The following is an 18,782-nucleotide window of genomic DNA, read 5'->3' as shown; positions in this document are numbered from 1 at the left end:
ATAACATAGACATTGTCTATAGAAGTGTTTTTCCAAATCTGCATGTGGAATTTAATTCACAAGCACAGCAAACAGAAAGGAGAATCACAGTCAGATACAGGACCTAAGACTTGTAATAAAGAAAAAGAAAATATTTTTTTAAAAAAAAAAGTAAGTATTATCCTCCATGGGTTAAAATTACTGATAGGTTTAACCTATTCTGCCTTCCTACGCCGGCAGCCTGTTGGAAAGGAAAAAAAACCAGCTACTCATTCTGTACCCATAACAACTTTCATACAGCTACACTGTAATAATAAACTTCCTTTGCCGTCTCCCTATGTCTTTATGAAGCTGGAAGGTGGAATTGTGTATTCACAAATGGTAAGCTGGACACAGCTAAAGAAGTAGATTTTCTGTCATCTTCTAAACCTTGGCAACTGAAAATCCCTCATCTAATTTTGAGATGTAGCACCACAATGGCCCACTGATTTCTTTTTAACCATTCTTTCTGCCTCTAAATCTGATATTATGCTACACCCTACTCTCTACAGTACTCATCAGGCCACTGCATTACACAGACTGGAGGGGTCTCAGTCCTAGATGGTCTGGAAATGGAAGTGGGCCTGGAATGTTTTCTATTTATTGGCAATGAATGATTCGTAAGGCAGAACTCATAACAACTGAAATGGCTCAAAGGAAAAACATGTATACTATTCTTGTCCCCTTGGCAGGCAGGGATTCAAAGAATAGCTCTTTGAAGGTGGTAACCCCCCAGATCTGTAAATTGATGTCTCGAGTGCAACAGATTTATCAGTCTGTTATGATTTTGCTGTAAATGAGCCTTTGTGGACATGAAATCTTTCTGTTCCATTACAGTGCATGAAGAGTTAATGGAACTGCATTTGGAATTCAAAACCCATGTTTTCCCTATACTGTGGCACTGTATAATTTTTCATCTTCCTTACCCCTATATAATTAATTAGCAGTAAAGGTTCACTGTGTCCTTCTCTCCCATTCTTTGTCCCTCTCAAGGCAAAAGAACTGCTGGGCGAGCAGCCAGCGTCTATCTACCCCTTACCAAGTGCAAGCTGTTCTTAAAGGCTGCTTTCTTATTTACTGTGAACTGAGTTCTGCTCCCAGACCCAAAATTTCCATCCGCTTGGCAACTTTATAAGGGGAGGTAGAGGAGCAGAGAATAGTTTTAAATTAAAGGCTTAACGTGTTTGAAACATAGCATTTCCTTGTTTTCCCAACCAAGTTTTACGTGATAGTCTGGCCAACAAGTGGAGGAATTCCAGGAACAGTGGGAGTACTCTTTGCCTGTTAGTGTGTCAGCCAGGAATGAGTTCTGCAAGAGACAAGTCTCACTCAAGGGTAATGGAAAATAGCTGCCTTCTCTTTTTGAGTGCACAGAATCATACAACTGTTCAGCTTGGAAAAGACCTTTAAGATCATCAAGTCCAACTGCTAAACCAGTACCGCCAAGTCAATCACTAAACCATGTCCCAAAGTGCCACATCTACTTGTCTTTTAAATCCCTCCAAGGGGAGTGACTCAAACACTTCTCTGGGCAGCCTGTTCCAATGCTTGGCCACCTTTTCAGTGAGTGAGGTTCTCCCAACATCTCCTGGCACAACTTGAGGCCATTCCCTCTTGTCCTATTGCTTGTTACTAAGAAGATGGATCCCTCCCTTGCTACAGCCTCCTTCCAGGTAGTTGTAGAGAGCATCTCATTGAGAAGGGTGTCTGTGGCCACCACAGAAGATGTGCCATATGAAATAGCAGTTGCTGTGGCAACCACATGATTTCTGTGTTCAAGATCAATATTCACTGCTTGCATTAACCATCTTCAGTGTGCAGCAGTCACTGGTGCAGGTCCTGGTATCAGGGAGAGCAGTCCCAGGCTGATCTCGTTTGCAGCAGCCCTGCTGGAGTTGGATAGCAGGGCAGGAGCCCAGTTGTTCCAAGTACATGCCCTGGGCCCACAGCTGGCTTTGCAGACATGACCCTGAGCCAAGTTCACTCTGTTCCAGCTTTGAAGACAAGGTTTCTGTTGGCTGCTAAAATAGGAGCTGGAATCAGCAGCACATAGTAAGTGGTCTTTAATTTGAACTTGGAAACTGATTCAAGCCTCCCCTCCTTTGACTGTCAAGACCTATATTAGGTACACATTTGGTCTATGCATGTTTTCTAGTCAAAATAACCTGAATGTAAACATGCCATACAAAGCTTTCTGTTTTCTAAACATCTGAACTAGGTGGTCTTCAGAGAGTAAATGCTCTTTGAGAGAAACATGTGGTGCTCTTGTCCCTCTCCTGAAGAATGACGAGGGCTCTCACTGCATCTTGTAGAGCTTCATCTTGCAAACAGGATTAGTTCAGCAGCCCTTCATGGAGAGGCTAAAGCCATCTCAAGGGAGCAGTGCTTTACCACAAATCTCTCTTGCTGTTAATTATCTGTGTCTTCTCACAATGATTCCTTTAGTTGCCCTCTATCCAGATTGCCTGAGGGATAAGCCTGTGTGACAGACAAGAAAAGTGGCTAATGCCACTTCTGGGAGAGCACAATAGGCTTTCCAGCATGAGTGGGCTTTCTGGTGATATTCACATCCATCAACCATTGCTTTTCACATCTCGACATGCTACCTTGATTGCGAGGACTTTTCTTCCAATGAGGAGCCATGAGGAAGCAAATAGCATAGGGAAAACAGCCTGATTCCACTTAAGCCCATCAGAAAAGGGAAAATACATGCTTAATCATTCCTAAGGGAAACTGCAAATCAAGTAGAAACCTCTTATGAGGCTCTTTTTTTATTGCACCTTCCCAAGATGGGTAGCATAAGAAGGAAGAAATCATACAGGAAGGATGAAGTGAGAAGAAAAAATAATAGCTGAGTAAAAGGAGAATTATTTGGATCTATGTGTGTTAACTTGAGTAAAAATATCTCTCTGATTGGTTTTTGCATGTCCGTGTTAATAACTGTGTAACGTGGGACTGCATTTTATCACTTCTAGCATATGTTGAAACTTGATTTAACATTGAAAGTGGATAAAATGAAGGGCCTCACAGGACCAGTTTAGAATAGGTTCATTTATTTTCCCTGTATTTGATCATGAACCACAGGAATCATCAGAAGATTGCTTTCCATGTGTATGAGATGTGCTTGCTACAGTAGTAGCTTAGGGACATTTCAGGGATTTCTAGGCTTTGCTGATAAGCTGGTTCTGTGACACCAGTAGCAATGCTATCAGACCCATTTGGTCATTTCTTCTGGATTTTCTCATTCTGGTTATGTTGCTCTACAATGGCCTCAGGAGAACTGCTGCTAAGGAAGATAAATATAAATTCCTGTCCAGGTGACAGAGAGCAAAATAATGCCCTCTGCTGTTTTTTTCAATCTGTTTCAGGAGTCACAGTTTCATTCATGAGAAACGTGTAAGACATATGATGCTTGTTTGATTTTGGCACTGCAAAAACTTAGTGAGTGGAGAGCTATACATGTTTATAATTCATATTGGCAGCTTTATATCTAAATATTGACATAATTGCATGCATTTGCCTTTCTATCTCAAAAGCACTAAGTGAACCTTTACTTCTTCAAACTGATATCTTCTCTGATCCAATCTGACATGTTAATGATGAGCATTTAATTTTTTTCATCTTCCAGTTTTGAAACAAGATGACAGAGTCTATATGTAATCAAGAATGCTCACTATCAGTAAATCAAGTATCAAGTGAAGCTTAAGCTTGATTTTGTGCTAAAAGTGTAGTTTTCTGGGAAACTGGTGTTTATGATCCAATTTAGTAAGTTTAAGAATATGAGTTGTCATATTTCAGTGTAGCTTTTTGTTTGTTTGTTTTGAACAGCTGAACATCAGAGTGCTAACAAGTCAGGATTTATATCTCTCCTTTCTGTTTTTCACTTTGCTACCTCTCAAGAAGTAAAGACATATAGAATCACAGAATGGCTTAAAGATCATTTAATTCCAACCCCGCTGCCATGAGCAGGACATCTTTCACTAGATCAGGTTGCTCAGAGTTCTTCCTTGAACACTTCCAGGGATGGGACATCCACAGCTTCTCTGGACAGCCTGTGGCAGTGTCTTACCACCCTCACAGTAAAGAATTTCTAAGATCCAGTCTAAACCTACTGTCTTTCAGTTTACATTTCCCCCCATCCTGTCACTCTAGGCCATTGTAAAAAAGTCTCTCTCCATCTTTCTTGTAGGCTTCCTTCAGGCACAGGAAGGCTGCAATTAGGTCACCTCAAAGTCTTAATTATATATGTAGCGTATAAAGTACCAAGACACAACTATATCGCTATTGTTGCTGCAGTGCAACAAAGGAAATGTGACATTTCCATTAGCACAATATTGTTCACTGTCGTAGTTGGTTGATAACTGGAGTGGAACCATAATTCTGGGGAATGCAGAGAGCCTGCTTCCCAGAGACGCAAATTAGAAGTAGTATATCCATAAATTCCATGTGGTCTGTTTTTTTCCTTTAATGGTCTTCAATGTATTTAATGGAAAAAAAAAATTCCTGTAAAAAGGAGGGGAAAACAGAAAAAAATTCTATTAGTCATACAGTCAACTATTATTTGGTAAAAGTATCTATACTGGTGTATGCCGCTTTTCAGTAGAAAATCTTTCAACATCTTACAACAATGCAACTTGAATGAGAAACTCAATGATCTAGTAGGGTAGGGAAGTATTTTAGTAATATGCTGATAATTAATAACCCAGCTAACTTAATGAGCAGAGGCTGAGTCTAGGACTTTTTTTTTCACATGTCCTCCTTTACCCCTAAATTCCTATTTTGCTTTTTGATATACATTCAGGGAAAAAGCCCCAAACCTATGCTATTCATTAAATATAATTGTAATTTCCTGTTTGACAACTATTGGACTTTTATATTTGTAAATTCTTTCTAAAACATATTTATGTTCACAGTTGTGGAAAACAGTTCAGGTGCTGGCTGGTTTGCATCCTTCTCCTTGGAGCTAGGACTTGACTGTCAGCAGATGCTGTGAATCACTTGAGTCACTTGTTAAACAGAAGTTATATGATGAGAGGATAGAGAGACTCAGATAACCTGAACATTTCCATAGACAATTCTAATTACTGACTGAGTTTGCTGCTGCCCATGGGCCAAGGGCAGTTGAATCATCACTCACAAGAATTTGGTAGGAAGGGACCTGAAGTGAATTCGTGAAGCCATGGTTTCAGCTGTGCTCATCAACACAGCTTCACTTACGACACCAGGGAATTTAACACACAAATTAGAGCTGAAGCTCTAATTCACAGCTTTTAAGAAAATCAATATTTTCAAACCCTTTTTTGTCCAAATCATCAGGCTTCCAGCTAGGCTCTGCCACTTTCTCAAGCCAGTGAACAATCAATATAAAGTTAAAGTAACGTCATTTAAGCTGAAGTCTTAAGAGGACTGTGGTTAGGAGTATGTTTGTACCATGGGCCACAGAGTGGTCTGCACATCGTATTAAAAGAGTCTAGTTGATTTACAAAATTTTCTAATCAGCTTCAGCTGCCATACCTTCCCACTCAATATTTCAAATCACATATCTAAGGAACTAGGAATCTCTGCCTTCTTTGGGCAAGAAGGAAATTCAAGAATTAATAAAATGACTCAGTACTTTCAAGTTTTTGTGCTCTCCTCACCCTCTTCCAAAGGACCCCACACTGCTCTAGGCAGAACAAAAATGGATTAAATCAAGGTAGTAGAAGTTTAAATATTTTAAGTACTCTTTTGTCATATTAAAACATCTAGAATTCACAGTCTTATTGCTCAGTATTTGGGCTTTTTAAAATGGTATTCATGTGTCCACTTTAAATAACCTTTCTTGTTTTCACTGAAGTTCTAATTGTACCTGTAAAAAATAAAGTAGCCAGAGTCCGCCAAGTGAGGTTTGCTTGCAGAAACTAAGACACATGTTATATCTACCTTGTCACCTTTCTGTGCTCACATATATGATGCTGAAGACCTTGGTCCTGGCATCTGATTCTCCCTAAGCTTAGCTGCTATAAATGACAGAGGAACAAAGATCTTTTTGTTAGCTCCTACTTATGCACATTGTTTTCTCCTCCTCTCCTCAGCGAGCTGACATAGGGATCTCTGCCCTAACCATCACCCCGGACAGGGAAAATGTGGTGGACTTCACAACACGTTACATGGACTACTCGGTGGGCGTGCTGCTGCGCAAGGCAGAGAAGACAGTGGACATGTTTGCCTGCCTGGCCCCGTTTGACCTCTCCCTGTGGGCCTGCATTGCTGGCACAGTGCTCTTAGTCGGGCTCCTGGTCTACCTCTTGAACTGGCTCAACCCCCCGCGCCTTCAGATGGGGTCCATGACGTCTACAACTCTCTACAACTCCATGTGGTTTGTCTATGGATCCTTTGTGCAACAAGGTAAGAGACAGAGGGAGGCTCTGCCTCTGAGAGAAAATCTGTATGTCCTCCCCATTGCTGTAGAGACCTTCCTCTTCCCTGCCTCCCTCCCACAGCCCACAAGAGCTGGGAGGATTGGAAAGCCTTGTGCTAAAAGATTTCCTAGATATCTGGCTGCCCTATGTGAGAACCGTGAGAAGTTCGGAGCACTACATGCTAGCTTGTGATTTGTTGTTTTGTTATTACAGAAAAGTGATTTTGCTCTGACTAAAAAAGAGTATTGCTCATCATTTGCTGGAGAATTATTCAACATTAACAAGTGTTATGTTCTTACATAGGCAGAGAATGCTGGGATTTGGATTTTGGACTAAGTTTAGACTAGTCAGCAGTGCTGAACGATCTTACTGTGTCTGATAGTCTTTCCTCCCTCTTCTGATTTATCTCAATTTTCCTATATAATGTTTAGATTCAAGCTTCTCTGGCCTTCCTGATTGCTTTCTCAATCCCCTCTAGCATCTGGTGTAGCCCAGGCTGTTCCCCACTTCTGCTTATTTTCCCAAGTCCTTCACAACCTTACTCTTCTGGCAGAGTTTTAATCATGCATCCTAAAGACATCAGGGACTGCAGATCTTGGCTGGGTATATAGTACTTAGGATTCTGGTCTACAAGTTGGGGTTGTAGTGCAAAGTGGAATAAGAAAATACAGCTTAATATAAGAGCAAAAGGGGGTTTAGATAATAACACTCGACAGCAAAACAGAATGAACACCTTCTTGCTTATCCATGTAATTGTTCCTCAGTCACTGCTGGCACTGCAGGTACACCTGTTTTAATTTCATAGCACATCTGCTCTACAAAGAGCCATGGCCACTACAGCCCCAAACTCACAGACAGTTCCTTGTGTTTTAACCTGAATTTGGATGGAACACTGTAGGTAAAGGGGTCATATTTACATAACACTGGCAACATGTTATTTAGCATTACATTATTCTTGTTTCGAAACAATCAGATGACATCCACAAAAGCTAAAGGTATCCATAAAAATCAAGTATGAAGCTCCTAGAAGGGTAAAAAAAGCTAAATTAATGTCACTATCCAAAAAAAGAAGAAATTATATTTTAAATTTCCACAAGAGGGGTGATTTTAAACACATGAGCATAGAGACATTACTTTTAAAATTATCATTTGCATTGAGCAGTAATGACCAGCTGGGGAAGACCTGAAGAGATTGTTTCAGGGGTTTTGTGATTTTCTTTTTTTTTTGTTGTTTTTAATAACACCAAAGACTTCAGAGTAGCTGAGGCCTATGGAAGTTTTTTGAATATGTATAGGTGGGGTTATAAAGCTTTCTATCTAAAACATCCCCAGTGTAACTGTTTAGGGAATCCAGCTGTGTGAGAGCAGTTGGTCTGTTACAGAATGAGAATCATTACATCTGTCCTCCTGTTAGGTTAGAACTTGTGAATTAGTTTCCTTACTGCATGAACGTGAGTCATTCTACACAGGTTTATTAGTCTGAGCATCCCTGCTGTACTCTCAACATGAGTCCCTAAAAGCTTTCTAGGAGACTGCCCAGCAAAGTTTCAAAGGCGGCACAGCTAGTTTAACACACTTCAGTCTGAAAAATTGTTAACCTGAATTGTTTGCCTCATGGTTTACCCAAGGAAGCCTGTGTTGCCTGGTTTCCTGAAATTTCCTAACTCATAGATCCAGAGTGGACCAAAAGGGAGCCCTTCAATAGATGCTCAGTTAGCCCAAAAAGAAAAGGATTTTTTGACCAGTCAGTGAAAATGAGTGCTTAAGGAGGGCTCAGAGAGAAGCCTTGAATTCAGCATGAAGTTGAGGAAGAAGTTAGATGAAAAGAAGTGGGACCAGGCGACAAAAATAACAGAATTCAACAGCGACCAAAAAAAAAAAAAAGGAAAGAAGAGGAACTTATTTGAGCAGATCTGCATCCATTCCCTATGGTAAGAGGGATGTGAGGTGCAACTCAGTAAAACCTGCTGGTGGTACAAAGCATCTGGGGGCAACAAAACTGTTGTGCGACTTCAGAAAAAGAAATTCACAAAATTTGGAAGGTGGGAGGAATTATTTACAGAGAGAAGAGACACCTTACCGCTCTACCATGTGGATTCTCAACAAAACTCTATAGAATTCACCAGAACAATATAAAATACTCACTTGGCTGCTACTGAGTAAGGGAAAGCTATAGACACATGTCTCCTTCAAAGAACAAAGAACAAGCAGAACTGTCCTGAATTAGCTAGAAGGAAAAATGAAACACATTGACAAGGGTTGATGCCAAAATACATGACACTTACAGACTGAAGTAAACATAAAGACTCAGAAGAACTCAGAAATTCAGTGCAAAAGAGATGCATTTATAATGTCAGCCTGTATTTCACGTTCAATTTGAATATAGCAAAAACAATATTAGCTGAAGCGTTATTGTTTACTAATCCTTGTGAATACAGAGAAATGAAAATCATTTTCATTGTCAGGGTAACTGGCTATTGTGGTAATTTTGCCTCTGTTTTCATTCATCAGCTCTTCATTCAGCAGAAAAATGGCAGGTTTTATTTGTTTTGGAATAGTAAATCTGTTGCTGTTAATTGTGATTGGCAGACCTTAAGTGCAGCAGCATTTCAAATACTGTCAGGTTCACTAAAGAAGTCTTTCAGCAGCGATTTAAAGCATGACAAGGTACTCATTTCTGTTATCAAAACATGGAGCCAAAGATGCTTTTATGTCCTGTGCTGACAGAAGCAAAGCTGCATGAACCGAGGATTGCTTGTGCTTTGATAGTTCTGGATCCTTTGGGGCTAGCAAGTGATTTGTGGCGTCATCTTCTCTTTCGCTCCTCTAGACAGACGAAAAATTTGCAGGCATGGAGACTGGCTCCAGACCTGCCACAGCTCTGAAGACAAAAGAGCGCTCTGGTGCAAAAAAATACAAGGCATTCTTTAAGGGAATTCATAACCTATTATGATTGAAACTAAGAGCTCATTTCTTCTGAAATAGTTAAAAACTCGGCAGATTTAAGCAAGTAGCTTTAGTTCACAGTGTCCCTTTTTATTTTTGTTCAGCCTTGACTCTGATGTCTTGTTTAAATGCTGTTAAAGAGTTTTAACCTTTTGCAATTTTTGAAACACCAAAATACTGTGTCATTGTCTATAGACAAAAGTCAACACAGATCAATCCAGTGGTTTTTAAGGCAGGTCTATAATTACTGTCATATTCAGTTACAAAATTTGAGTATTTTTAGTTGCTTCCTTAAAGGTAGACTGAAACTTAATGTCACAGCTACTTGTATCACTTAAACTTAGGTTTTGAACTTGGCTTTCAGTTTCTTCCCTCCATATTTTAGAGACCGCTCTGGGCACCATTTTTAGATGGGTAATATAGAGGTAGGTATATTTTAAGTTTCCCTTTTTATTTGATGTTCATTCATTATAGAGATCAGTCAAAATAATACACTTTTTTTTTCTTTTCTAATGTTTGAGATACATGGGGATAAGGCTGTAATGTAACTGGGGAGGCCCAATTAATATAAAAGTGTATAAACTACAAAGTGGGGGTTTTATCCTGTACTCAATCCCTTCATTATTAAGAAAACAAACAAAAAACAGGCAGGCAGAGCACTGAAATGCTTTGGCTTCCTACCCAATATACCCACTGAATCTGTGACCACTAGGAGGGCAGAGACTTTTAGGTGATCATGGTGATGCTGCTGTGGATTATATTAAAAGCAAATGTTTCTGACTCCGAAGTCAGAATTCAGGCATGAGTAGTTAAGACAATATCTGTTATCTCTGAAATGTCTGTTCTTCTAAAGATGAAGCAAATTTTTAGATTCAGACTGTGGAAGATTGCAGTTGCCTTGAAATTTAGTGTCATGGCTTCTGAATTTGTTCTTTTCCTTTTGGTCATCCTAGAAAACTAAGTGACTAAATATTAAAATGTCCTAGGGTATATCACCATGTCCCACAGCCATAGGGAGGAGGAGGAGAGAAGATCCAGCAGGCAGGAATTGTGCAGCAAGATTGATTTATTTAATTATTTTACAAACTCTTTTATAGACTTTTTTCTTCATAGTCTAATTGGACAAAGGATCAGCCACCCCTTGGGGGTGATTGGCTAAAATCCTAAAAGATCTATTGTCAAAATATTTTTCTACTGTACCATAAACAAGGCTTCTCAAGGTTGCAGGTGTTTGGTTGTTTACATAACTCCGCTACCTCTCTGTGAGAGAGAAAAGTCTCTCATGGACTTAGAAAATAGCAAGAAAATCCTTGCTAGCAGCATTTTTGTATCCACAACTAAAGCTCTGTATTTTGCTTCTTTTGGATATTACCCTTTGTCAATTGGACAGATAACTGGCTCTAGGCAGCCCTGCTTGGGCAGAGTGTGCTTGACAAGGTCCCTTTCTACTTCAAAGAGTCTTAGTGATATATGAATAATGACATATTATGTACTCTTTGCTCAGCTTTTGTGCTACTCTATACAACCAAGGTTTTCCTTCTTTTGAGCCATGGTATCGTTGCTGCTCCCTCAAACTTTGCCCGTACTAGAATTTGCCAATATTGGGAATCTGCCATAGGAACTCTCAGAGAAGAAATTTGGGGGTTCAAGAAACTTTACTAAAATCTTCATCCAGATCAACTAAATCAAGTTGCTGCAATAGTCTGATGACTTTTTTTACTTGCTGAGAACCTAGTTTAATCTCCTGAAGGTTTTCTATTAGCTTCCTATTCGGGGCTCTTGTTACAACACACTCTAGAGACCACTCTGCTCTTACCAGTACTGGAGAAAATCAATGATTTAAAAAACAGAAGTTCAAGGTCTGGAGTTATTCCCAACCCTTTTAGTATAATAGATCAGTTTTTGAGACTGGTGAAATGGTGCATAATTTTTTACCAAGGACTTGCAGAAGAATGATTTAGGGGATTTTCTTTTGAAGGCAGCCTCTGAAATTTAGCTTCAGAAGACAGTGATGAGCTAACTTAGTATAACAGAATTCAACTGAATGTTGACAAAATAATGAAGTTAGAGAAAATGACAATGTTTTGTATTTGATGTGAAAGACACCATAAAAGACTTTGTCTCTATCTTATCACATTCTGCTCATTTTGCTTTGAATTTTTGTATAAGAGAAGGTATTTCTGAGCTGGCTTGGCAGGATTTTAGATTATGCAGGTAAAGATGCAAGGCTCTGTTTTGTTTGGGGTTTTATTTGGGGTTTTTCTGCTATAATGGAAAATATCTTTCAAATGGCTGAATCATTCAAGATTTAATCACTTCTTAGTGATTGCAACAAAGCAAACATTCATTATCGTTTTATAAATAGAATTTGACCATAGGATAATGAGCGCTTGAAGTATTACCTGCAAAAATATAATTTTCTTCAGAGATCTTATTACACTTGCTTAACTTAGCAAAGTTATGAAATGGATGATGTAAAAGCACCACTGGTGGGCCATTTTTTTATCCCCTCATATTTGTTTAAAATGCTGGTCAGAACTGGATGTTTTGATTGGTCATCAGTGGTGTCAGTAATGGCCAATTATGTTGATAATACCTGGTAAATGAGCAAATCTTACTGTTTGCCTTGTGTAAATTACATTTCACAAGAGCAATAAAACAGCCTCCAAGCTTTGGCACTTCAAAGTCATTATAATACTTCTCAGATGGTTAAAGCTGCTCAGAATTCTCATCTTCTTCCTTTTATTACCACCCAAGGTGTGATATAATCCTCCTGAAATGCACTGCCTGGAGTCTGCTGTTGCTTAATAAATTACTCCATTTTGCTTATCTCACTCTCGGCATATCCCTATCAGCAGGAAACCATTATGCTGAAGCAACATTCTTGCTTAGTGACATTTTCTCTTAATTAACTGTACAACAATCAAATATTTAATATTCAGAGGAAAACTCTAGAATCATTCTGGAAAAGTTGTGTTAGAAATTAATTATATCTTCACATGTGATATTTAGTGGTGAAACCTGATTTATTTGATTTTTTTTTTTGGGGGGGGGAGGGTATGTTTAGAAATACAAAAATGATCCAGTATAAAGGCTTTAAGACTGGGACCTAGTTCCTAATTTGGTTTCTTCACCTGATCTGCTGGCTGACCACAGAAACTTTATTTAATATCTTAGATATCAGTTCTTAGTTGTAAAATGGAGATATTACCCATCCTCCTTCATAAAAATATGTTTTATATCTTCTGATGGAAGGCAGAAGTTAAATGGCAGTCTCATTAATTAACAATTTTAATTGCTCTTCAAACTAATGCCAGTCTTGACATATTCATGTAGCAAGGGGAACAGACTTGCTGAGCCTAAAATGCTCAGCACTGAGCTGGGAAAATGGTAAGTCAGATATTGAACATGTTAGGAAACAAACTTCATACACCAAGAGGTTTATTTGTGACGTGATAGTTCCACCTTAAATCCTCAAGATAGAAGCCCCTAAATCCTCAAGCTATTGTATTAAATCTAGGCTAGTGTATCAGTAAGTATATTTACCTTCATAAAGCCATCTCTCTGAAATGGGGACTGCCGCCCTGTGGTACCCAAGCTCCTTTTGCACGTCTCAGTGGTTTGGCCAGCCCTCTTGAAAGCGTCAAAAAATGAGTACATTTTGGCAATTGCATCCTGTATGAATTTGGAAACCACTGGAACTGACAGCATGCACTGAGAGTTGTTGTCATGTACACAGTACGCTTTTGTAAGCCTTGGATGTAGCTTTATGTCCCTTCAGAGGTTTATTTGGTTGTCTCTTCTTGAAATGGTAATTCCAAGGAATAACTGTGCTCCAAATAAACAGTTCAGTAGTGTGGGCATTTGTTTGCAGCAATGTGATACCACTAGTGTGAAACTACTAGGGGATATGCTTGGATTTTCCCCTAATTTGAAGTTAAGGTTCAGGCAGTTCTCAGAGGCATCTTAAATAACGCATTTCTACATCTTGTCTGCACATGGTTGCTTGAGTAATAGCACTGGGTACGTGAGGCAGTATATTTAGAGATTTTGTGTCTGATATACCACTTCAGAAGAGGAGAATGAATGGCAGTGTGAAAGCCCAAAAACTACCTTAATTGCCTAGGACTAGCTTTGATTGACTGTGAGAAGGCAATGTCTGACTGGCTATAGTATAAATGCTGAACAAGACCAAACGAGGCAAAAGGAAAGTAGAATTGGAGGTCATGGCATCTGTCCATCATTCTGTGTTCCTTCCAAAAACATCCTAAGGTGAATATTTTACTCAGAACAGTTTCTTTGTTATAATTTCTCATATGACTATATGCTGTAATTGGGTAAAGAATTGATAAGTTAGATTCAGATTAGGTAATCAGTTTTGACTTTTCAGGGTTCACCTGTGTATAATATGCATTTAATTGGGGAAATGAGGAAGAACAATTTAGTCAGGAACTGAGTGTTTCTTGCATGGAGGAGTAATATAACCCCCAGTTTTATCTTCAAAGATGTTTAGAAGCTGAAGAGGCAAGTCTTCTCCTGCTATTTGATATTCCTACACAGGAATTTACACTTAAATTGACAGCTTCAGGTGTTTAAGGTAGGGAGGAAGTGAGAAATGAGTTTTAGCTTTATTAAAAATATTTCCCATCTGCTTGGGTTGACAGCAGCTTCATCCACAAACTGATTAGCCTTTTTCAGCTGAGGACATCCAAGGCACCAGATAAACATGGGTTTTAGAGGCAACCTGTGGTAGTTCTGTTGCTTTTCAGCCGTGTGAGGAGCCCCTCCTCTGCAACAGCTGTGCCATAGCTGCATCCACCCATGCAGATCCACTTCACAACATCAACTGGTGGGTAGGTGCCAGGAAAATTGTTTGAAAGCTGTAAAGACAGGAGTAGCAAAGAGGTTTTCAAGCTGCTGGCAGGAAAGTCTCCCTTCTTCAGCAGCTGAGGGATTTTTCCTCGAACCTCTAGTAATATTAAAGTGTTTATAAAAGGAGTAGACCAAAATTAATAAAGAAAGGAAACAAAAAATGCTACCAAATGATTTTTTTTTAAACTAACCTGTTCATTTCACTGATTGTTGAGATGAAAGACCAGTGTCAGCAAATACGGTAAAAGGGGGGGGGGGGGGGGGGGGTGTTTGTAATTTTTTTTAGTCAGCCTCCCAGCATGGAAATTAAGGAGGTTACCTTCATCGTGGCAGCATCCTGGTGTAGGAGTCTCCTGCTGCTTAATTTATATTCCTCCACTATCAATAGTGGAGGGAGAGATCTTAAAGTAGGACTTTACCTTTTCAGTGTTTTTGAAGTTATTGAGATGGGGCTGGGTTAAAAATGTGTGATACCTCACCTACCAGGCAAAAGGGACGTGAAGGAACACAGTTTTGACTGAAGACTCTTCTTCCCCCACACTAAGACAGAGTAAAGGTAGCAATAAAGGGGAAAGAAAGTCATCTGCAAACAGGCTGTTAAGGAACAGTGATAATAAATCTGTTGAGTGGGGTGTTCGTTGTTCATGCCCAGATATACTTGCTAATAGAATATTTTTAGCTATAAGCATTTACCTCCTTCTTACAATGGCTTCTTTTATTTCTATATCCCCAAAGAGGAAAATCCTTGCTATCCTGTAAAGTCACCTTTGAAGTCTCTTTACACTTCTGAACACCCTGAGTTGTGATCTTAAGCAGGGTGATGGCTGATTTGCAGTGAAAACCAGGTTATTCAGCTTTCAAACAAAAGCATTTGTATTAGTGATTTTCATCAATAAATGACATTATAGCATTTTTCTCTGATAATTAAAAGGATGAGGGATTCATTCTGTCCTCTGTTCACAGTCATAATACTATGTTAGGTCATCTGAATTTTAGAGATCACTTTGATAACAACATTACAGGACGCACCTGAAGTGGAATTTTAGTTTGAATTTTAAAATGTGTTATTTAGGAACATAGTTAGAGCTCCTGCACTGGTAATGATTGAACTCTATAAGGCTAGGAGTTCATTGCAGAGAAGCATTCTGAAAATTAAAGGATAACTAGAATTAGTGACACAAGAAGTGAACTAAGGTATCTGAGATGCCTGTGATTCTCTTGCCTCTGAGGTAGTCAGGGTTCATTCTGTCCTGATGGATGCTTGGAAATCTTGGAAGAACAGATTTATAAAACAGGTCATAACTTTTAAAATTCAAGCAAAAGCATAATTTTTAGTGTGTAATCCTTTTTTAAATTCCTTTCACCCCCTAAAATCTTGAGTCACAGAATTATATAGAGGTAAAAAGATTATGGGGAAAACTCCTTGTCAAAAGATGTGGAGGCTTTACTGGAATAAGGGTTTGTACTTATGGTCACACTGCATTGTTTTGTGTTTCTCTTGGCTCACAGTTGTTCAGTTTCAGCCAAAGGGGACTCTCTCCCTCATATTTATAATGTCCTCTCTGACAGGCTCTCCGCTAAAGCCACACTTTATTACCTCATAAATGACGTTGCTTAGCTTAATGTTAATTTTACATACAGATGGTCTGTTTTCAGTCCATTGTGCACAGTTCTTTCTGCTGTCCATGAAGGTGCTAGGCACAACCCTGTCAGTAGCCTATGGAAAGGCCACACTAAGTAAACTGAATGTGACAGTAACACATACATTATCTTCTTAGCCACTTATGAAGATGTACCAGAGATGATAATTGTGGCTGATTGCTTTGAGGCTTCACAGCATTTGAATCCAACCATTAGTAATTGAGAGTCTGGGTCTCAGCATCTCTTGAAATCTGATCTAAATGCTGCCAGCGTGCAAGGTTATTTTTTAAGATCCAGTGCCAATATCCTCTAAAATATTAGCAAGCATATATCACTTTGATGCATTCCCAGTGGCTGCAAATAGCACCTCTACACGGGCATGCAATCAAGTGCAATCCTAAAAGCACACATCACATCACAGTGCTCGTGAAGAGGATCCCCAGAAGCTCCCTGTGTTTCTTGCAAATGCACATTGAGCTCTAGTCTTTGTTTGTCTCCATGTGTGTATATTAATAATTATATTCTGTAAAACTATTGCCTTATGTGTCAAAAGTAGAAACAAAGAAGTATCTGGTCAGAGAATTTTTTTTTTTTTTTTTTGCAAAGAGCAGTTGGTAAAATTGCTATGCTTATTGCACAATTATTTATGATTATGTAATTGGATGGTACTGTATTTGGTAACCCCAAAATTAAATTTGAAACCCTGCCAAGTCTTCTAATAAACCAGTGCATTTCAGCAGCATTAATACAGTATATTTTGTCTAGCAGATTGATGAGATGTTGACAGCAAGCCTCACAGTTCCAATGTGGTCATAGTTACAGATATCAAAGGATGCACTTTCAAATTTCCAGCTTGTAGTATAAGACTAGTAATTATTCTTCTAAGGGCTCCCAGTAACTTCAGCAAATCCCAGTAGATGCCTACATTTCATTTTAGCTGCAGTCATTGCTCCTCTTTTGTAATGGCACCAGGAGAGAAAAACAAAATATGCTTTGTGATACATTTTCCAGAGCTTTTGGAAACACTGTACAGGCTACTCATCCCCTCTCTCTCTGATTATGTTGCACAAGTCACTACAAGGTATTTGCATTATATTGATGCACACTAATGTTTGTAGCATTTTCTTTTATCTCTCATGAACTTTGATTTTTAATTGAAAATACATTTTGCTAATTCCCAGAAAGACAGAATCTGACCACCGCAAAATTGCTAATATCTGAAATGTCATTAACCTTGGGTCTAGGCCTAAAAGCCAGGAATTAATTCCTATAGATCTTGAAGATTCATCCTGTAAATACTACATAATAGGAATGAAAAACTGATTAATGTATGTTATTGAAGCATCACAGACGCCAGGAGAAGCTAGACCGCAGGCATTTACTAAATGGTTGATACGATATGTTTCCCTTCCCAATTCTTGCATTATTGCCACCCTTTCAATAAGATGGGTGGAAAGAAACAATTTATTGTTGTGAAGGGAATTATAAATATACTATAACTAATATGTTATGCTAACATCACTTTAATCAGGTAATTATTAAAAACCTGTTTGGCCTTTAAGGACATTGATTTAATGGGAATTAATTTAATGATTGAACACTGTGTAACATTATCATTGCTAGTGATGCAGAAAATTGGAATCTCAGCTCAGCTGAAAAGAGTTTAGACGTTTTATTATCACATTAGATCGCATTCTACTGGAATGTAGTTATTAGACCCTTTTTTATATTTTCAATATATATTTAAATGTTTGGGTTTTATCTAAAAATTTCTGACTGAAAAAGTCAGTTGAAATTTTTGTCATTGTACTGCTCTCCTTTCCGATAGAGGCTTGAATTTCTGTTTAAAATAGCCTTAAAGAAAGTCCATTAGATTTTGGTTTTGACTTGCTATTGCTTCTCCTATAAAATAAATTTTCTCTGTTTTCATTCTCTGCTTTCTTCTCTGCAAACCTGACAATTTTTTTTAGGAGGAACAGAGTTTAGTTTATGGAATAGTTTTACAACTTTAAGGACACAGCAGCTTTATAAAGTAGCAGCAGATAGAGCACAGTTCTATCTAGATTATTCTGAGGCTGAATCCTGCACTATCTAGTCACAGCTTAATGGAAATGGTGAACATTATAAAAGAAGTGTGTTCAGTACCTGAGGGTTAAGACAGAGTTAAAGCTGACCTTTATTGTTACAACTCCCTTTTACCTACAGGTGTGTTGTCTCTGGATGCCCTCCTTGGTTTGCCCTTAGGAGTGCTCTTGTCACAAATTATTTTTCATCTTTGTAGTGCCTCTAACTACTGTTGTATATAAATTACACCCAGGGAGGAAAGGGAAGCACATAGTGAAGTGGTGCGTCTGACAGACTGCTGCAAATAGATTAATTTTCAAACAAAATTTTACTCAAGGACGTCTGACAATTCCTCCTGTATCTTGGCAGAATTTTCCAAGGGAGCCTGGTGGCCAAATGATTAGCCCTCTGTCACTAGAATGAAGCAGTTGCAGTAGACACTAAGATCAAGTTAGGCAGGCTGGGTATTTGAAGACTGATCAAAAAATAATTTGATAATAGGTATAGCAGAGTCTCAAACTTACAAAGACTGTAGGTTACTAGCCCAGTGGCGAGAAATGCTGTAGTAGGCTGAAGTGCTTTGCACTGGATAGCACTGGCCCTTTTCTTGATGCTAGAGGATTTTCTAGCTTTGGAGAGGATATTTGCAAAGAACAAGACTGAAGAACCTGTACTTCAAGCAAAGTAGCTTGTGAGCAGGCCTTTGATCAATCTTTTGGATATTTCTATTTGTCCATCAGGTCGTATGTCAAGGCCCTCTGACCAGATTTATGAGATGGGCTCTCTGGAATGTAACTTGATGAGGGCTTTGTGACTTGATTAGTCCCAGCATTTGAAATC

The 18,782-nt window shown here is 38.8% G+C and overlaps 1 protein-coding gene across 2 annotated transcripts in view; it reads left to right on the top strand.

Annotated features, from left to right (window-relative positions):
- The window catches only part of GRID2 (glutamate ionotropic receptor delta type subunit 2), a 704,126-nt gene that overhangs the window by 572,235 nt on the left and 113,109 nt on the right, over positions 1-18,782 (top strand). For both annotated transcript variants that reach the window (XR_007203777.1, XM_048304515.1), the window contains exon 11: positions 6,093-6,405. Coding sequence is in view for 1 of the 2 variants with exons in the window: in XM_048304515.1 (XP_048160472.1) it covers positions 6,093-6,405 (313 nt within the window). In the remaining variant the exon portion in view is untranslated. The remainder of the gene's footprint in view (positions 1-6,092; positions 6,406-18,782) is intronic.

This window comes from Corvus hawaiiensis, chromosome 5 (assembly GCF_020740725.1).
Source record: "Corvus hawaiiensis isolate bCorHaw1 chromosome 5, bCorHaw1.pri.cur, whole genome shotgun sequence".
NCBI lineage: Eukaryota > Metazoa > Chordata > Aves > Passeriformes > Corvidae > Corvus > Corvus hawaiiensis.
Note: the sequence above shows the minus strand (reverse complement) of the source record. Positions and strands in the feature narration are given on the sequence as shown.